Consider the following 19,157-nt stretch of genomic DNA (forward strand, 5'->3'; position numbering starts at 1 on the left):
CTGGCGTGCGTGCCCGGTCCGAGTGAGTGCTGGGGCCGTGGTCGCGAGTCCTTGTGCCTGTTATGCCTACGCGTGGGGACTGCGGGACGCGGCCGGGGGTCGTTTGAGGAGCGTTCTTGTCCGCAGGGGGTGTGTGTCCTTGGTTCGCAGAGTCTGGAGTTGTGTGTGTGTGTGTGTGTGTGTGTGTGTGTGTGTGACTGAGGGGTGTCCTACGGGTGTACGTGTCCGCAGTGCGTGCCATGGTCGCAGCGCGGCATCCGTGGCGCGAGCGGCTGTGGTGTCGGTGGCTCGCTCAGGGCATGCTCTGCTGTGCCCGCATGTGTCTCCGGGCTGAAGGTGTGTGAGAAAGAGGAGGGGAGTGGGAGTGTGTGCGTGCACCTCCATTTGTGTCGAGTGCGTGTGTAACTGTGTTTATGGGGCTGAGCTAATATTTTGGCCTTGGCTTTTGGGGAGTGTCCTTGTCCGTGTTTGGGGGGACAGCAGTAGATTCCAGATTGACTGAGGAAGACGGTAACAAAACACTCAACTTTGCCCAGTGGGTGTGGTCCCTAGGGCCAGTTGGGGGTGGGGGTGGAGGTCTTGCTCCCCCAAACCTGTGACCTGGAGTGGATTGGGGGATGGGGCAGGAAACCAGTTGCTTTCATGGACGTTTCCAACACTCTCAGGATGGGACGCGTGTCATGCCTGCCCCACCCCCAAAGGGCCGATCAGGAAAGCGTGGACGAGGTCAGCAAGGCCTCCTCCAGTTCCCCACCCAGGGCGAGGTAGGGGTAGGGCCAGAAGCCACAGTTGCCCAAGCTGGAGAGAGGGCTGGGGAGGGGGTGATGGAACCGCCAAGTGTGTGTGGCCAGGGCTCCTTCTACCCACAGCCTCTAGCTTTCGGTGGGTTGTGCGTCTGTTGGGCGGCCCACGGGACGGTAGGTGGTAGGGCTGGGAGGGGGATGGGCTGCCCGCTTTGTTCGCCTAGTTCTTGCCTTCCCTGTGGAGGGGGGAGCTGAGGATGTGTCCGGGGAGAGTCGGGGAGGGACTTGTCGGTGGGGGTGGGGAGGGGGATTTCTCTCCAGCTGCTGCGGCTTTCCAGAGAGACTCAGCCAGGCCACGTGGGAGAGAGGCAGGGAGGGCGATGTCGCGGGGGAAGGAGCCTCAGCCTGGCCAACCCCAAGCCCATCTCCAGGAAAACCGCGTGTGGGAAAGTGCAAGGAACTATTGGGACCCCTTCTCTCCGTACAAAGACACGCCCCTTTCCAGCCTGGACTGTGGACTGGGCTGGACGCCTTGGCTCGGGCAGCGGAAGCTGGGGGCCCTCGGAGTTCTGTCAGGTGAAAGCGGCCAGGAAGTGTCAGAGAGGCTTCTGTCCTCCCGGAGCCGGAGGATTAAAAAACAGTTTTGCCCCTTCTCCCGCCCTTCCTTTCCAAGAGCTCCAGGAACGAACTTAGTGTTACCCAGCAAAGAGGGATCAGGGTTGGGAATTGCACCCACGCTTTATGGAATACCGTTGGGGCCTCTGGCAAGGGGCTTAGCTTCCCTTTGGAGACCTGGCCTCTCCTGGCTCCTGAGTGCACAAGGCCGGGGAGGGCCCAAGCTGCCTGTGCTCTGACCTGGTACAACATCTACTCTGCTTGCCTCCTTTGAGTGTGCAAAGCCCAACAGGCCTGGGGACACGTCTATAGAGTTCTGATTAACCACCCTAATCTGGACCAAAGTCATTCATTCGTTCCACAATATTTACTGAACAATTCTTATAGGCTAGCATGTGCCTAGAATATAGTAAATAAAAAGTCAGACCAAGTCCCTAGTGGGGAGTTTTCAGTTGTGGGGTGGAGGGAGACAACTGACAAATACCTTGCAGAAAAGAGGCTCCTAAGCCAGTCTGGGAAAGTCAGGAAAGGCTTCCTGGAGAAAGTGGTGAATAATAAGACTGAACAGAGAGGGAGCCAATCCTGTGCAAGGATAATGATGACAAGAAAGTTTTCCAGAGAACTGCATGTGCAAATAAATACTCAGAGGTGATTGAGTTTAGATCACTGAATGAAGCTAAATCCCGCTGAAGTTGAGAATGCAAGTTGTGGGAGTTAGGCAGGTAGGAGTGGGATGGGCCAGGAATCAGGAGTATCTGGAGAGGAGGCTGAAGAGGGCAGCCAGACTCAGCTCACAAAGGGCAGTATCAGCTCTGCCACAGTTTCTGGCCTGAAAGCCCCTGGTGAATCCTGGGCTCAGCTTTGCATCAGCTCACTCCAGCCAGTGTGGAGAATTGATTGGACAGGCCTGGAGGCAGGAAGCTCCAGCTTCTTGGGAGGCTGTAGTAGTAATCCAAAAGAAAGGATGGTGGCAACTTGCAAAGTAGCAGTTGGGGTGGCCAGAGTGACTGGATCCTAGAGATATTAAGGAAATGGAATCAGGAGGACCTGAGGATAGATTAAGTTTGTAGGGAGTAAGGAAGAGGAAAATAAAAAACAATAGACCGATCAGCCACCCCACCATGGGACAGGATTATAACAGTGACTGCCCCTCTCCTTGTCAGCATTGTCCTTGAGTCAGGGATTGGAGACCATAGAAACATTTTTTAGGAAAGGAACTCTTGCTTGGGGACAGTGATGGAAGGCTGGGCTTTTTCACCACATGAAAGAAGTGGGACTCCCCTTTCCACCCAAGTTAGACTTTGGGGTATGAATAACAACAGGAGGACCCAAGGATATGGGAGCATTCTCTTCACCTGGGAATACCTCCTTCCCTCCCATCCATTTCTAGGCTCAGAGGCCAGTCTCAGTCAGTTGGGGTGGCCCTCTCTAAACACCATCTTTGAGGGTTAGGAGTCAGGTCAAACATTGGGAACTTCTCTTAATAGTGAATCTTATCCAGAAGTTATCGAAACCTTCATTGATCCTATAAGCGCTTTCATCGCCTAGATAATAGCACATTTATGTGAAAATTAATATTTCCTGTCTTTTCTCTTAAAGTTAAGGGATCTCACAATTAGAGCATACAGAATATCAGCACTGAAAGAGACCTAGGAATAATTTTTAGCATAAACCCATTTTACAGATGAGAATGGAATAATTCCCAAAGTTACATAATTAGAGACTGAACTGGGGCTAGAACCAGTCTCCTGGCTCTTGGACATTGTACTGTAAGGCCAGAGCAGCCACCCTTTCCAGGGATTTGGAACAAAACATACTCAAGTTCACCCTCTTTGCACTTCTCTCTTCTCTCCACCAAATGAGAAGTTATCAGCTTCAGGCTTGCCCTGTCCCCATATGCAGTCAATCTGGGATCCACCCTTTTCCTTGTCTCACCCCTCAAACTCTTTCGATTCCCTCCAGTGTCTCTGAGGTAGAGCAACCAGTCTTGACATAGAATTCCAGATGAAAAACAGATGTCATTGCTAGACAGGCCTGGGGGCTCCCGGTTTCCAGGAGAACAGGAGGAGTAAGAGTGGCCCTGAGAGATAGGACCCTACCCTGGTCAGAGGTGGGTGACCGAAGCTAAAGTTGGGGAAGAAGGACCCACATGCTGTTTCTGAGCCAGCAGAGCTGCCAGCTTCTTCAATGCTGGGGCTCAGGCATCCTTTGGATTTAGAGGATGGTGGAATCCCTGGAGTCAGGGAAGCGGAAGATCAATAATCTCTCTCTCAGGTGCAGACCCAAGACTCCTGGATGATTTGATAAGGGGCTCATTACCTTGTCACATAGTTTGGAGGATGGAGTTCTGATGAGTGAGCAGAGAGCATACTGGGAGACACAGGTGGGTGCAGGAGAAAGATATTTTTAACCATTGAGCCATATAACAGGAGAACAGGGAAGCTAATGAACTCCTAGCCCTGGTAAGGTTTCTTTCAGTGTGCATTTGCTGTTCTGTGTGCTTTTGAAGCATTTTGTTAGGTGTCTAGTAGGTGTTGTGTGGTATGCTCAGGAGTCTCTAGAAGTATTATTTGCATCACCCCCAACCCTAAGGGAGTTGCTATTATTTTTACAGATAAGAAGACTGAGGCTTGGAAAAGCATGAGGGGCTTTTCGTCTCATCTTTTCGAGTAACTCTGCATGCCCACCCATCCATTCAAGTTATGTGTATTGAGCACCTTCTATGTGTCAGGCTCTGTTCTAGACACTAAAGAGGTACACAGCTGGCTAGAAAGCAATCATGAGTCTGTTGCCTAACTGGAGAAAAAGACAAGTCAAAAATCTAGACCAAGGGGCTGGGGATGTAGCTCAGTTGGTAGAGTGCTTGTCTCGCATGCACAAGGCCCTAGGTTCAACCCCCAGCACCACCAAAAAAAAAAAAAAAATCCTAGAGCAATGACTACCGTGATGCAGATGCCCAGCATTCTGTGGGGCAGAGGAAGAAGAGGTATCAAAATCAGACAGGGTGTCACACCAGGTTCCAGGGAAAGGGAACAGCGCCTGTGGCACATGGAACTGAAAGTGGTTTGCTATGTATGGCGGGGGACTGGTGGGAGTCTCAGTGGAGCAGGAGGTAGGCAGGCCAAGCCCGGTGTGGTTTGCTGCTGACGCTGAGCCTCTCCACTCCGGAGGGAGGGTCAAGGCCTTCCTTGTGTCCCAGGCAACGCCCCAACTCTCCTTCCAGCTGTTGGTGGGCGGGGCTTAGTGCGGGGAGGGGAGGGCGGGGGGCGGTAAGGGAGAGGCTCAAGCTCTGGAAGAAACTGACTTGTGTCCCCTGGGAGGAGAGAGCAGTGGTGGTGTCCTGGAGAACTGCCCCGAGGAAAACAAGCTGCAAATTTGTTGGGTCCTGAAACTTAGAAGTGACAAGGAACTGATGTTTGTGGCCATTTCTGGGCCTAATGGAGAGAGGGACTTGGCTTTGTTCCCCTCTCCCACCCCCTTCCCCTGGAGGCTGGAACTCACCCTGGGCTCCCTTCAGCCCACCAAAGGGCACCGAGCTGGCCCTGGGCATGGCAGCGAATCTCCTTTCTGACTGAGTTCTAACTAGCTTCATAAAATCAGTGTAAGTGGGTAAAATAATGTGTCAGAAAAAAAGAGACCGAGAAATGGCTCTGGGGTTCCCAAATGCCGAGACTCTGGGTCTCACCAGGTGTCACAGAAAAGATTAAGGAGAAGGGATTGTGGGGGAGGGAGGCCCCTTCCAGGCAGAGAACTGGCCCCAGCAAATATCCACTGGTAGGCATGGTGTGTCAGACCCAGGCCTGGGAGGGACCGCTCAAAATCCTGTGGGAGGGGCTTTAGGGGTCTGCCCTGCAGTGCAATGGTGGTGGTGGTGGCAGGAAAGAGGTAGCTAGACAAACAAGGTCTGCTCCAAAGAGCATCACTTTTATGAAAAGATTGTATGCAGTATTATATATAACTATGATGTACCAATACAAAATTAAAAAAATAAATTACAATGTGGTTATCCTTAAAACAAAGATTTGATGGTGAAGGAACCACATTTATATTAACATTGCAGCTGGGCGAGATGGCACACGCCTGTAATCCCAGCAGCTCCGAAACCTGAGGCAGGAGGATCTCTAGTTCAAAGCCAGCCTCATCAATTATCAAGGTCCTAAGCAACTCAGTGAGACCCTGTCTCTAAATAAAATACAAAAAGAGGGCTGGGGTTGTAGCTCAGTGGTACCGCACTTGCCTAGCATGGGTGAGGCACCAGGTTTGATTCTCAGCAACACATAAAAATAAATAAAATAAAATAAAAGTATTGTGTCCATCTTCAACTTAAAAATAAATAAATAAATACATACATACATACATACAAAAAGAGCTGGGGATGTGGCCCAGTGGTTGAATGCCCTGAGTTCAATCCCTAGTACTGAAAAAACCAAATCAAAACAAAACGTTGCTGCTTTGTAGAAAAGAATGGACAGTGTACTAGAAGTTTAAAAATAAAAACATTTCAGGCAAACAGGACACCTCATATGTACCTTCTCTGCTGTTAGGAGAATTTGATGAAAATGTTTGAGAAATTTGGAGACTCCCCATTTTAAGTTGAGGAAACTGAAGCTGAATAGAGGAAAGAAACTGACCCAAGATCATGCAACCAATAACTGGACCTAGAGCCGGAGTCTAACTCCAAAGTCAAAGTTTGTCCCATCTCATCCCATGTTTGTTTAGGCAAGAGGAAAAATAGTCAGGGGACCTTCAAGTGGCCTTTGATGTGAGACTCAAGAAACACTGCAATTGGGGAAAGCAGGCTGCAGCCTCACAGAGAGGCTGGCAGTGTGGGTGGAGTCCCCAAAGTACCAGTCTGAGGCACAGAAGTCAGGTGGGGCACTGAGGCAGAGAAAAACCTCTTACTCAGGAGCAAGTGTCGGTGCAATGCTGGGTTCATCTCCAGAAAGTCAAAGAAAGGCTGGGCACAGTGGCACACGTCTGTAATCCCAGCCCCTCAGCCCCCTCAGCCCAGGAGGCTGAGGCAGGAGGATGGATAGTTCACAACTAGCCTAAGCAAGGGCAGGCGCTAAGCAACTCAGTGAGACCCTGTCTCTAAATAAATGGGGGATGTGTGGCTCATTGGTTGAATGTTCCTGAGCTCAATATATGGTGTCCAAAAAGAAAAAAAAAGTCAGAGGAAGTTCACCCAGACTCTTGCCTCCCAGAGATATGAGACACCATCCTCACACATCTCTGGACCTCAAGTTCCCCACTTGTTGAATGAGGATCCTCAGATTTCACAGGCATTTCCACTAAAATGGGTCATCTTGGGATCCTGGCACAGCACTGCTGCTCTCTGAGGGGGACCCCCTGTTCTCTGCATCTCCATCTCTGCTGGTTTCCCTGTTTTGCCTTGCTGGGCTTCCTCAGAGGCGGGGAAGCCAGACATCTGCCCATCCATGAATATTCAGGAAGGGAATCGGAGCCTCCTCTGGGCTCCCCAGCCAGCCGCCAGCCCCTCTGGCCGCCGTCCTGCCCGCCAGAGCCCAGGCTGCTGACATATCCAGCAGCTGCTCAGGGCCCCAACTGTTCACATTGTTTGTTCAGCACGGCAGGGGATTTTCCAAGCCCTGGATGTACTTTAGGGGGCGGGGAGGCTGCCCGAGGGCCCAGGGATTCATGTCATGTGGGGCTTTTTTCTCCCCTGAAACCCAAACCAACTGCTCAGCGGCTGGAACAGGGCATTTTGAAGCCACTGGGCTGAGAGCCCGGGCTCGCCTTCCTCCAACCCCGTGCTTGAGTCAGGAAATTCAGGGCCTTAGAGATAGAAAGATCGGAGTGTTGAGTACAGCAGTCAGCATTCCTGCAACCTTTACAACGGAGAAAGTGCACTTAAAGAATGAGCTCCTGTTCCTGGAGTGATGGCCGTTGGCTCTGGCCGGAGCCCTGAAATATATCATCTCGTTTAATTCTCACAGGCTCTCAGTGTCATCTTCATTTTACACACGTGGAGACAGTCCCGGAGAGGTTAAGTGGCTTGTCACATAGCTGATAGGTAGTGCAGCAAGACTGTAATCTTTATCTTCTGCCCCAAGGTCAGTGGTCTTGCCACCACCATCACGTGACTGCTCTGAATGCCTGTTTGCTTTCTTCAATTAGAATGCAAACTCTGCGCAAGGGCAGGTGCTGCCTTCTCCTTCCCTGCACCCACCAGTCCCGAGGCCAGCTGTGCAGCTGGACATGTCCAGCAGAACCTCTCTGATGGATTAAGAGAGGCAGTCGTTTGCATAGAACCTTCTTGACCTTCAGACCCTGGATTCTGCCCTAGTTCCCTTATCTCAGGCAGTCGGGACTCCTCTTCTCCCCTTGGCCTTGCTCCTCTTTGGAGGTTGTGGAAAGGGAGGCTGAAAACATACTATAAGGATCTAAGTGTTGAAAGACAGACCGAATGTGCATGTGTTTAGGCCACACAGTAGACTGTGAGAGACCTGGGTCTAGAACTAATGGTCTTCTGATTCTGTGGCCATCATGCTTTCTCCCCCATGTGGCACTGTCAGTCCCAATCTGCCTTATAATGAGTATGGGCGATGGTCCTCACCTGTGCCTCCGGTTTACTCTCAGACGTGCATTCTGTCCTGAAATGAAAAGTCAGACCAGAGGATAAGAAGGGATCTTGAATTCTTATGGGACAGGAAGACAGCGAGTCAACCTTCTGGAAGGTACCAACCACTTCTCTATGAATAATGGTGATGGGGCCTTGCTGAAATGTTGGTTGAGTTGCCTTTTGTGGTTTTTGCCTTGACCCTGGGGTGGCACTTCCTTCCTGCGTTATTCCCTCCCTCTTCCCTTTGGTAAGGGCAGTGTTGGGGTCTGCAGGCTTTTCTGGGGCCTGGGTCAGGACACCCAGGTCTTGACTCCAGCCTCCTGTGTGTCCTTGCAGACATTAGCCGCAGGAAGAAGCCTCCCCAGCTGAAGAGGCCTGGAAGGAGCTGCAGGAGCCTCCTGTGGGCTTGCTTGGAGTCTAGCTAGAGCCTCGCCCCTACCTGGATGGACAGGGAGCACTTAGTTTTCCCAGCAGGGCTGCTCACCTGTCTGTTGTAGAGAAGAAGGGGATTCTGGCTTTCTTTCATCCAGAAGGCTCCACAAACCAACTGGGACTTATTTTTATGTTGTTTATTCAATATATATATGGATTCACATGCATGTTCTCACTCACTTACTTAAGTACTCTGAATATAGTTTAAACATTTCCTGGCTACAATAATTTTCTAGCCCTTGGCATATTTTTGGTGGGGTAGTAGTGGTCAACATGAACTGCTGGGTTCCACTCTGTGCCTGGCCGTGCTGCACTCTTCTCACACACCATCTCATTTAATGCTCACAGCAGCCCTACGAAGAAGGTTTTGTGTTGTTTTGTTTTAATCAAGGTATAAATCACACACCACAAAAATCACCATATACAGTGTATAAGTCCATGGTTTTTAGCATATTGACTAGGTCGTACAGTGTTGGCAGCTATCTCGTTCTAGAACATTTTCACTACCCCCAAAAGAAACCTCATGCTCATTAGCAGCCACTCCCCATTCTTCTCTGCCCACAGCCCATGGGAACCATTACTTTACTCTCTGTCTTTATGGATTTGCCTATTATGGGCATTTCATGGAAATGAGATCATGCAGCATGTGGCATTTTGTGACTCGCGTCTTTCACGTGGCATGAAGTTTTCAAGGTTCATCCACATCAACACAAGCGTCAGTACCTCCTTCCTTTTCCCGGCTGAGTAATAGGTGTACCTGTTCATGGGCCGGGAGCATTTGGCTACTGTGTGTGATGCTGCTGTGAACTGGACCTTTTGGTGGGTGAAGAAGGTAAACAGTCGGGAAGCTGGGCACAGAGAAGTGCAGCATTTTCCCGGAATCACAGGGAGCAAGAGAAGAGCCGGGTCCAGGTCCAGGTCTTCCCAGGAGACCTCTTTCTTAGTGGTTGGACCTAACTCCTGGGTGGTGGCTCTGGAGCAGAGACTGGGAGTGGGGAAGAGCCACGCTGATAGCCCCTGTGTCTCCTCCTCTGCGCAGGAGAGCTGCTGTTGCCTCAGGAGTCGACTGTAGAGCTGAGCTGTGACGTGGGGCCGCTGCGTGTGATCTTGGGCCCAGAGCAAGCTGTAGTGCTGGACTGCAGTCTGGGGGCTGCTGCTGCTGGACCCCCCACCAGGGTGACGTGGAGCAAGGACGGAGATGCCCTGCCAGAGCTTGATCACCTGCACCTACTACCCAATGGCTCCCTATGGCTGTCTCAGCCACTAGCACCTGATGACAGTGACGAGGCAGCCTCTGAGGCCTTGGGGGTCATTGAAGGCAGCTATTCCTGCCTGGCCCATGGTCCCCTCGGAGTGGTGGCCAGCCAGGCTGCTGTGGTCAAGCTTGCCAGTAAGTACTTGCATCTGGGGGCTGGAGCTGAGGCCCAGGCAACCTGTAGTGTGGGACGTGGGATCTGAGTTGGTTACTTGCACAAATGCCTATCTCCCCGGCCCACTCCCCCGTCCCCTGCCTCTCTTCCTGCTCAATGTCCCTTCCTGGTATTGTCACCCCTCCCTGTTCAGTCTTCCTTCCCTCCTCTTCTCCACTTCTCTGTTCCTCCTTTTCTTGCCCTCTGAGCGTGGAGTTGTGCTGTTGTCCAGAAAGCCTGTCGAGAGGCTTGGGAGAGGTCACAGGCCCAATGGTGCCCCTCTGGGAGTCCCCCACACAGCGGGCAGCGTGTATGGAGCTCTGTTGCCCTCTTACCCTGCTCTTGGGTGCTCAGGAACCACAACTCAGTAGCAAATAATTTGGGGGCCAAAAGAGGAGTGCATCTTACTGTAGTGTGACCATCATGGTGATGCCATGGAGATGCCATTTCAAGGGGACCTTGAAATTCATTCTGCCAGCAGCATCTGACCAATAGTCACCACTTTTTATCCATTGGCTGCCTCTGTCCAGCTATCTCCCCAGCTATCTCCCCTCGTCTGAATTTGTTGTGCTGTGCATTTCCGTGACTCTGTGTGTGTTCGCTGTGCTCACTGTGGTGTGCCCCGCCCCATGCTCCTGTCCTGTCTCTGCCCATGTCTCACTGTCCTCATCTCCAGTGCTCGAGGACTTCTCTCTGCACCCGGAGCCTCAGATGGTAGAGGAGAATGGGACAGCTCGCTTTGAGTGCCACATTCAAGGGCTGCCAGACCCTGTGATTACTTGGGAGAAGGACCAGGTGACATTGCCTGAGGAGCCTCGGTAAGTGTCCTGTGGGAATGGGTCCCTGTGGGAATGGGTCCCCATGGGCAGGACAGACAGGACTCCAAGATGGGCTCAGAACTGGGATTCTTAGTGCCAATGTGGTCCCAGTTCCCAACTCCTAGCGCTCTGCTGGCCTTTTTTTTTTAATATATATTTTTAAATTGCTGATGGACCTTTATTTTATTTACTTATTTATATGTATGCGGTGCTGAGAATCGAACCCAGTGCCTCACACGTGCTAGGTGAGCGCTCTACTGCTGAGTCACAACCTCAGCCCTCTGCTGGTCTTAAAGAGAAGTTAGACAAGAAGTTTTTGCTCCCTGGGAGGAAAGCTACTCACCAAGCCAACAAGAATCCATCAGAGCACATTAGTCTGACCGTGGCTCTGTTGAGGAGACTGAGGTCCAGAAGAGCTGTGGTCTGTCCAAGGCCACACTGTGAGACGTTGGCAGAATGTTGGTTTTTCACTCAGGGCCCTGAGGCTGAATTAAAAACTCTCCAGTAGTGGTAGAAGGTACAGGAGAGACTCCTGGGTAGAAAAACTACAGGATATTTGTGAGGGCAAAGTTACAGAAGAAGGGTAAGAGGTCAGGCTATAAGAGATTCTTAGTGATGGCTTAGAGCCCACCACTCCTTAGCCTGTCAAATCTTGCTAGCCTTGTTTTCCCCGCCTATGAAACAAATGGGAAAGAAAAGGGGGTTCATTTATTTTATTTTTTTATATTTATTTTTTAGCTTTAGATGGACACAATATCTTTATTTTATCTTTATGTGGTGCTGAGGATCGAACCTAGTGCCTCACGTGTGCTAGGCGAGCACGCTACTACTTGAGCCATATCCCCAGCCCGGTTCATTTTAGATCATGGTTTCCCAAAGTGTGTCTTTGTAGAACATCAATTCCAGGCAGATGAGCTGGGCAAGCAAGAACCAATCGAGAGCCTACTCCTCACAGCCCCCGAGAGGGTGGGAGAGCAATGACACCCCCCACACCATCAGCACAGGCTCCACTTAATGAGAGCTTCCCTTGGTCCAGGCACTGTGCTACGTTTTGTATGTTTTCTTATTTTTTTCTTCCCATCATCCTTCAAGGTATTTCTAATTTTTCAGTTTTTCTCTATTTACTTTTAATTTCTATTCTTAGCAGATGCATTTTAAAATTCATAGAACCAAAGAGGTAGAAAAGGCTCAGAAGGCTGAGGCAGGAGGATTGCAAGTTCAAAGTCAGCCTCAGCAATTTATCTAGATTCTAAGCAATTTAGCAAGACCCTTTCTCAAAATAAAAAATAAAACGGGCTGGGGATGTGGCTGAGCAGTTAAATGAATTCAATCTCCGATACAGGGGGAAAAAAAGTAGAAAAAAGTATCCATTATCTTATCACTTGTAAAAAACCATTGTTAGCTGTTTGTTTTTGGTGCTGGGGTGGAACCCAGGGCCTCCCATGTGCTCTCCTGAGCAGCGTCTCTGTCCCCTCATTGATAGTTTTCATGTCTGTCCTTCTGGACTTTTTTCTTATGTGTTTGTAAATATTATTTTTAAATTTTTGAATATATTGTACATACTGGGTTCTTTGTTCAGTCTCAAAACAAAGTTTTTTCACTTAACATAATGAACATCCTTTAGGATTTGTGGGTATGGATATGGTAGAAAATTCTGTCTAAAACGTTAAAAGGAGAGATCTGAGACAGAAGTCACTTGACCTAAGTCACACAACTAGTCCCCAGAGTGTCAGACTCCTGAGCTCTGGTGTGGATGACACAGACCTCTCCTGGGTGTGATTTGGTGGTGGGGTGGGGAATGCGGGGTCTGAAGAAGTTTGTGCTATGGGTGGGGTGAGAGATCGGTTGTCTCAGTGTGGCTCCAAGCAAAGTTTCTCAGCAAATCAGTGGGGTTCAGACCATCCTTCCCAACGTCTAATTCAGACCTAATCCCATGAAGCCACAGACCTCACCCACGAGGCTAGAGCTGCCAGGTCCTGGACTCGGGGAGTGTTTGCCCCCAGGTCCTCTGAAAAGTGATCCTCATCTATAAATAAGCCAGGCTTACATGTCCCAGCACATTGTGTGGGGGAATAAAGAAATGTCTAAAACAGCAGCTGGATTACGCCCAAGGTATGTATTTTTACATGTGCCCAGATATAGTGCATGTACAAATATGCTATTCAAACACTCGGCCCAGCAGTTTGAAGGAGACCATATATGTGGAGTGGGGTGTGCACATGTGCAGTTAATAGACATACTCTGTCAGGGTAGGTGTGCATACTTTTGGAAGTGATAGTGAAGACTAGCCCCCAAGGCAATTCCCTGATACTTACCCATGGAAGGCAAACCTTCCATGGGAACCAGTAATCAATGAGAGCAGTGTTCCCCAAACGCCTGGCATTCATAGCCACCTTCGTAATTTTGGCCATCCTTCTGCCACTTAACACTTTTCTTAACATCATCTCTCTCTCTCTTGTAATTTTAACACATATTAACAGAGCATTATCAAACCAGGTGTAGTGGTGTGGACCTGTAATTCCAGCTACTCAGGAGGCTGAGGCTTAAGGATCGCAAGGTTTAAAGCCAGCCTGGACAACTTAGCGAGACCCTATCTCAAAATAAAAAATAAAAGTGTTCAGGGTTCCATCCCCAGTGCCACGGGCAGGGTAGGGTGGGGGGAAGGAGAGAGAGAGACAGAAAGAAAAAAAAATACAGAAACAGAACTTTATTGGGTTGGGGCACAGCTCAGCAGTTGAGCATGGTGCTTGGTACGCACAAAGCTGTGGGTTAATCCTCAGCACCAAAAAAAAACCCCAAACAACAAAAGCCCCACTATCTCACTGCAATGAAATGGAAAGCCAGCAACAAATGCCATAAATAGAAGGTAGTCATAAAAATAAATATATAACTATTCAAATAAAAAACGTGTCTGGATCCACTTGAAATCATTTTGTATCACTGTCCACCTATTTTGGGAAACACGAAACCAATGCACTTAAACAACCTAGGCTCCCTCGCCTAGCCCTCCTCTTGGCCTCTCCCAGCATCCGCCCTGTTTGCCAGGCTCAGGTAACCCTCAGCTAGCATTGCCTCTGGGGGGGGGGGGCGAATCTCTCAAGGGCTTAGCCCAGGGGCTCCTTGACCCTTGGAAAATTCAGAGCTGCTGGGTCCTTTCATCTGTGTTCTTGAATTCCTGGGCCTAAGTGACCTTTCAGAGATGGGGTCAGCAGACCTCAGATTGGACTTGGAAAAAGAATAAATCCTTTCGAAGAGGTTGTTTCCCATTCTATAAGTACCTACTTTGTTTTGTTTTAAATTAAAATGGTAAAATATACAACTTTACAGACCGGAGAGGGATCATCTACTGACTAAACACAGTTATTACAGTTTTGGATGTTTGGATGAGTCCTTTGAAATATGTACACGGTTTATACCATTTATCAACTTGTTTAGAGCTTGTGACTCATTGTGTTTTGTCCCATACCTAATGTGAGCTCATGACAATTAAGAGAGTCAGGGTTGTGAAGTAGGTGGGGCAGGAATCATCTAACCCATTTTTCAGATGTGAAAACTGTAACCCAGACACATAATGTTACTTGCTAAAATATATCAATTACAGCCAGTTCTCTCTACCAGGCCACTACTGCCTCTGTGTTAGAGCCCCGAGTTTTAAAAAAAAACAAAGCGCACATGAGCTTATACTTTTTTTTTTTTCTTTGGTGGTAGGGCTGGGGATTGAATCCAGGGCCTTGTGCATGCAAGGCAAGCACTCTACCAACTGAGCTATATCCCCAGCCCCTGGGGGCACATACTTTTAAAATTTAGAAGATAAAAATTTTCCATATTTCTAAACTGATAAAATTCATTGTTTAAAAAAAATATACAGGAGTCAACAAATAAGAGTCCCCAGTAGTCATGCTCCCAAAGAAAACCCCATGAATTACTGGAGCTTTGCCAACCTTGACTTTTTCTGCACACACCTGAACCTATCATTTATCTATTTTACAAAAATAGATTTGCTTCATAAACACCATTTTGCAACCCCCACCCGCCCACCCACTAACCAATTCTTGGACATCTTTCCAAGGACAGAGCTTCTAAAATCACATTTTTAACAAAACAGAAGATCTTAGATGGGCACCGACTGGATCTGCCTCACCTCCTTTGGCTGCAGCAGCAGCAGCACCCTGTTGGGGGAAGGAAGGCTTCATTCCCTCCTTGGTTCACTCCTTCATTCAGCGCAGAACGAATGAAGGGTTATCTGTCAAAGGAGGTGTTAGCTCTTGGTACGTGGAGCATGATTTCCCTGGGAAGACCAGAGATCTTTGGGGTCAGGAAGCACAGGCTGCTCCTGGTAGAAAAGTCAGCTAGCTAGACAGGGAGGAAGAGGTTTTGAACCGGAGAATATTAGGGGGCACAGACCTGGGTGGGGGTGGAGGTGGAGCCTCATTTCACATGGGTTCTGCTTGTCCTTCCCCGACTCTTCCTTTCCCATCAAGTTTTTGTGGCAGTAGACTGGGTCCTGGCCCAGGATTTCTCCTCAGTGACCTCTGGCTTCCCTGCCCCCTGCCCACTCCACTCTAGCACTTCTGTGGGCAGCTGTTGGAGTTGAGGGTGAGAGGCTGGGGGCCTGGGGGTGGCCCATTGGTTCAAGGAAGGAGTGGTGTAGGGTTTTGTTCTTCTTTAAGTCTTTGGGCTACAGCAGGTTTTCAGGCCTGGGTCCAGAATATCTTCCAGCACTCTGCCTCCCCTACCCTTGAGCTACTTGTTCTCTCCCCTGTTTAGATTTTCTCAGACTCTGATTCCCAGGGAACTAAGGGATCTTCCCCAAGCACACAATTGCCCCACTCTCTCTCACTCTGATCTTAGCCAAGCCTACAACCTAGGGCCCAACAGAGCTGTTTACCCACTGCTTGGACCCATTTTCCCATTGCTTGGGCTGGTACCCACTCTGCTGCCTACCATCCCAGCCTCCACGGAGATCTCCCTGTCCCAAATCATAGCCTTTCTTTTTCTCTTTTTTTTTCCTTTGTGTATATTTTTTATTTGTTCTTTTTAGATATACACGACATGGAGTATAACTTCCATTCTTGAGGTTGTACATGATGTGGAGTTATACTGGTTGTGTATTGATACATGAACATAGGAAAGTTATGTCCAGTTCATTCTTCTGTCTTTCCTATTCCCATCCTCCCTCCCTTCCCTTCATTCCCCTTTGTCTAATCCAAGGAACTTCTGTCTTCCTCTCCCTGCTTATTGTATGTTAGCATCTTCATATCAGAAAGAACATTTGACCTTTGATTTCTAGGGAATTGGATTATTTCACTTAGTCTCCAGTTCTATCCATTTACTGGCAAATACCATAATTTACTTCTTTTTTATGGCTGAGTAATACTCCATTGTGTATATATGCCACATTTTTTTTCTACCTATTCATCTGTTGAAGGGCTCTTAGGGTTGGTTCCAGCTTAGTTATTGTGAATTGAGCTGCTATTAACATTGATGTGGCTGTGTCACTGTAGTATGCTGATTTTAAGTCCTTTGGGTATAGACCAAGGAGTGGAATAACTAGGTCAAATGGTGGTCCCACTTTCAGTTTTCTAAACATCTTCATACTGTTTTCCAAGTGGTTGCACTGATTTGTATCCCACCAGCAACTTACAAGGGTACCTTTTTCTCTTGGGCTTGTTTTGAGGGTCATATGAGAAGTGTGAATAGGGATTTTGCCAGAGCAGGGAGGAAATAATACCAATAAGAGGTTAAAAACTTTTGAACTGTATAGGATATATAATAAAAAATAAATCCCATGGCAGGCGCGGTGGCACATGCTTGTAATCCCAGCAGCTGAGGAGGCTGAGGCAGGAAGTTTGAAAGTTCAAAGCCAGCGTCAGCAAAAGTAAGGTGCTAAGCAACTCAGTGAGACCCTGTCTCTAAATAAAATACAAAATAGAGCAGGGGATGAGATTTAGTGTTTGAGTGTTCCTGAGTTTAATCCCTGATACTCCCCACTCCAGCTCACAGGATCCCACTTTCCCCACCCAGAGATAACCATTACCAGGTACATTATACGCGGAAGTGCTCCCAGGCCTATTATTGTTTTGCACCCAAATGCGTTCTGGAGATTGCCCTCCACCAGCAGGCCAGGAGCTGCCTTTTGTTTAACAGCTGACTTGCATTCCATTGTATGAAGTTCCCAAACCCATATAGCTGGTCCCTTCCCTACAGAGGGACACCTGTGCTATTTCCAGTCTTGCTATTACAGGCAATGCTAGAGTGAATGTCATTTGACATACTTTTTTTTTGGTACACATGTATGAGACTGTCAAATGGAGTCCTAGAACTGGTGTTGCTGGGTCAAAAGGCTCATGCACTTTTTTTTTATTTTAATTAAAAATTTTTTTAGATGTTGATGGACCTTTATTTTATTCACTATTTGTAGTATGTAGTGCTCAGAATTGAGCCCAGTGCCTCACACACGCTAGGCAAGTGCTTTACCACTGAGCCATAACCCCAGCCCCGGTTCATGCACTTTTGATGTTGAGCTGTTACCAGCTCGTTCTGGAAAGACTGGGTATTGTATGGCTGCTGCCAAGACAGGAGTGCTGTCTCCCCATTTCCTCATTCACGTGAGGTGTCAGCAAACCCTGTGACCTTTGTCAGTCTGACAGGTAGAAGTAGTATCTTACAGGTTCTTTGTTTTTGTTTTTTTGTGATGCTGGGGATCAAACCCAGAGCTTTGTGCTACGAGGCAAGCACTCTACCAACTGAGCTATATTCATATCTTGCAGTTTTGATTGACACTTCTTTCATTGCAAACCACCTTCTCTGTGCCCGCTTCACTGTTGTCCTCTCCCCCTTTCCCAAGGCTCATCATGCTTCCCAATGGTGTGCTCCAGATCCTGGGTGTTCAGGAGAACGACACAGGCTCCTACCGCTGCGTGGCCATCAATTCAGCCCGCCAGCGCTTCAGCCGGGAGGCCTCGCTCATCGTGGCCCACAGAGGTAAGGGCCACCCAACAGGGAAACCTAAGGGTTTCTGGAGCCAGCCACCTGTGAGCTGGTAGGGACCCAAGAGGCCAGACCCAGCCTTCAGGTAGGTAGTAGGGTAGTCATCCCACCGGACAGGTAAGGAGAGAAGCCCAGAGGGGCAGTGCCACCCAGCCAACTGGGCATAAATCTGGAGCTAGAAACCAAGACCTCTGCTCCCAGTGCAGGACTCCTCACTTCCTGTGGAGTTTCTGTGTTCCCCTGGGTTGGACAGAGCAATGGGGATGGCTTCTGAGAAGGGGTGCCTTTTCTCTGCTGCGTTGGCACACCCCACAACCCCACTGTGAGCCCAGGGCTCCTGGTGCTGGAGAATTCACCCTGCTCTGCTGACTCTGCACAGCCAGTCTGGCTTCCTGAGGCCTTTTCTATTTCTGCCTGTCTGAAAAGCTCCTGCCCCAGTGTTATAGGTGTAGGAAGAGTAAAGCTTTGGGGTCAGAAAGACCTGGTTTGAATCCAGGCTGTCTACTTACCATCTGCTTGACCCTGGGCCTGCTATCAAATGTTTAGCTCAGAGATGTAGAACACTAGCTGTAGATGTGCCTGGCACTTAGCAAATGCCCTGCAGATCTCATTTCAATCCTCCCCCAAGGGCCCCATGCTTCCCTTTGCTGTGGCATCCTCCCCTCCAGGATCCCCTCCCGGGTCCCCTCCCTGCTTGCTCCTGGACTTTGACTGGTGAGGTACTCCGGAGTCTGGTTCACTTTCTCTTCTGAGCCCAGGGTCTCTGCCTCCACCTGCTGGACAAACCACGAGTTCACCATTCTGTCCAGAGGCCCAGGGTCACGCGGAGAACCTGGCAGAGATGCTGGGCTTTGGGAGCTGCTGAGCCGGCAGAAACTTGAAAACCCGCTGCCACCACTCCACCTTTTCCACATGGGAACCCAGGGCCCTGTGGGGAAGGGACTTAGCTAAGGTCACACAGCGTGTTAATAGCAGTGCTGGAACCAGAGCTACGAATGCTGAGTCCAAGCCCTGTGCTGCCCCACCACCCTGCAGTCCTCTGGGTTGGATTTGGCAGGGCAGAATGGAGGGAGGTGTGGATCTATCCTGCCATTCCTCTGGTTCTGCATCAGAGGCCAGGCCGTTCTTCTGGTTCTAAGAGAAATCTCCGAGTTCTAGTCCCAGCTCTGCTGAACTTGGTGGCTACTTTCTCATCTGCTTGATGAAACCATGGCTGCTCCCTGCCAACTGCCTCAACAGGTGACCAGGAGCCTCGGGTGAGGTATGTCAGGTAAAGGTGCCTGCTAGTAAGGCTACCACTGGCCTGTCTTCTCTCCAGGGTCCCTGGCGGCCACCAGGGGGCAGGACGTGGTCATCGTGGCGGCCCCGGAGAATACCACCGTGGTATCTGGGCAGAGTGTGGTGATGGAGTGTGTGGCCTCGGCTTACCCCACCCCTTTTGTGTCCTGGGTCCGACAGGGTGAGTGGAAAGAGAAGGGCATAGGAAGGGAGGGACATGGCATTCCCAATCAGGGAGTCGTATGTGTGATCACTCAGTGTGGTAGGGACTGGGTGTGGTGGGCAGCCA

General features: G+C 49.5%; 1 protein-coding gene across 2 annotated transcripts in view; it reads left to right on the forward strand.

Annotated features, from left to right (window-relative positions):
• Positions 1 to 19,157, forward strand: part of Igdcc4 (immunoglobulin superfamily DCC subclass member 4) — a 37,364-nt gene that overhangs the window by 191 nt on the left and 18,016 nt on the right. For both annotated transcript variants that reach the window (XM_046426471.1, XM_046426472.1), the window contains exons 2-5: positions 9,413 to 9,763; positions 10,459 to 10,600; positions 17,448 to 17,584; positions 18,909 to 19,049. In XM_046426471.1, coding sequence (XP_046282427.1) covers positions 9,413 to 9,763; positions 10,459 to 10,600; positions 17,448 to 17,584; positions 18,909 to 19,049 — 771 coding nt within the window. The remainder of the gene's footprint in view (positions 1 to 9,412; positions 9,764 to 10,458; positions 10,601 to 17,447; positions 17,585 to 18,908; positions 19,050 to 19,157) is intronic.

Source organism: Marmota monax, unplaced genomic scaffold, assembly GCF_021218885.2.
Source record: "Marmota monax isolate L192 unplaced genomic scaffold, Marmota_monax_Labrador192_F-V1.1 WCK01_AAM20220418_F8-fsc00078, whole genome shotgun sequence".
Classification (NCBI taxonomy): domain Eukaryota; kingdom Metazoa; phylum Chordata; class Mammalia; order Rodentia; family Sciuridae; genus Marmota; species Marmota monax.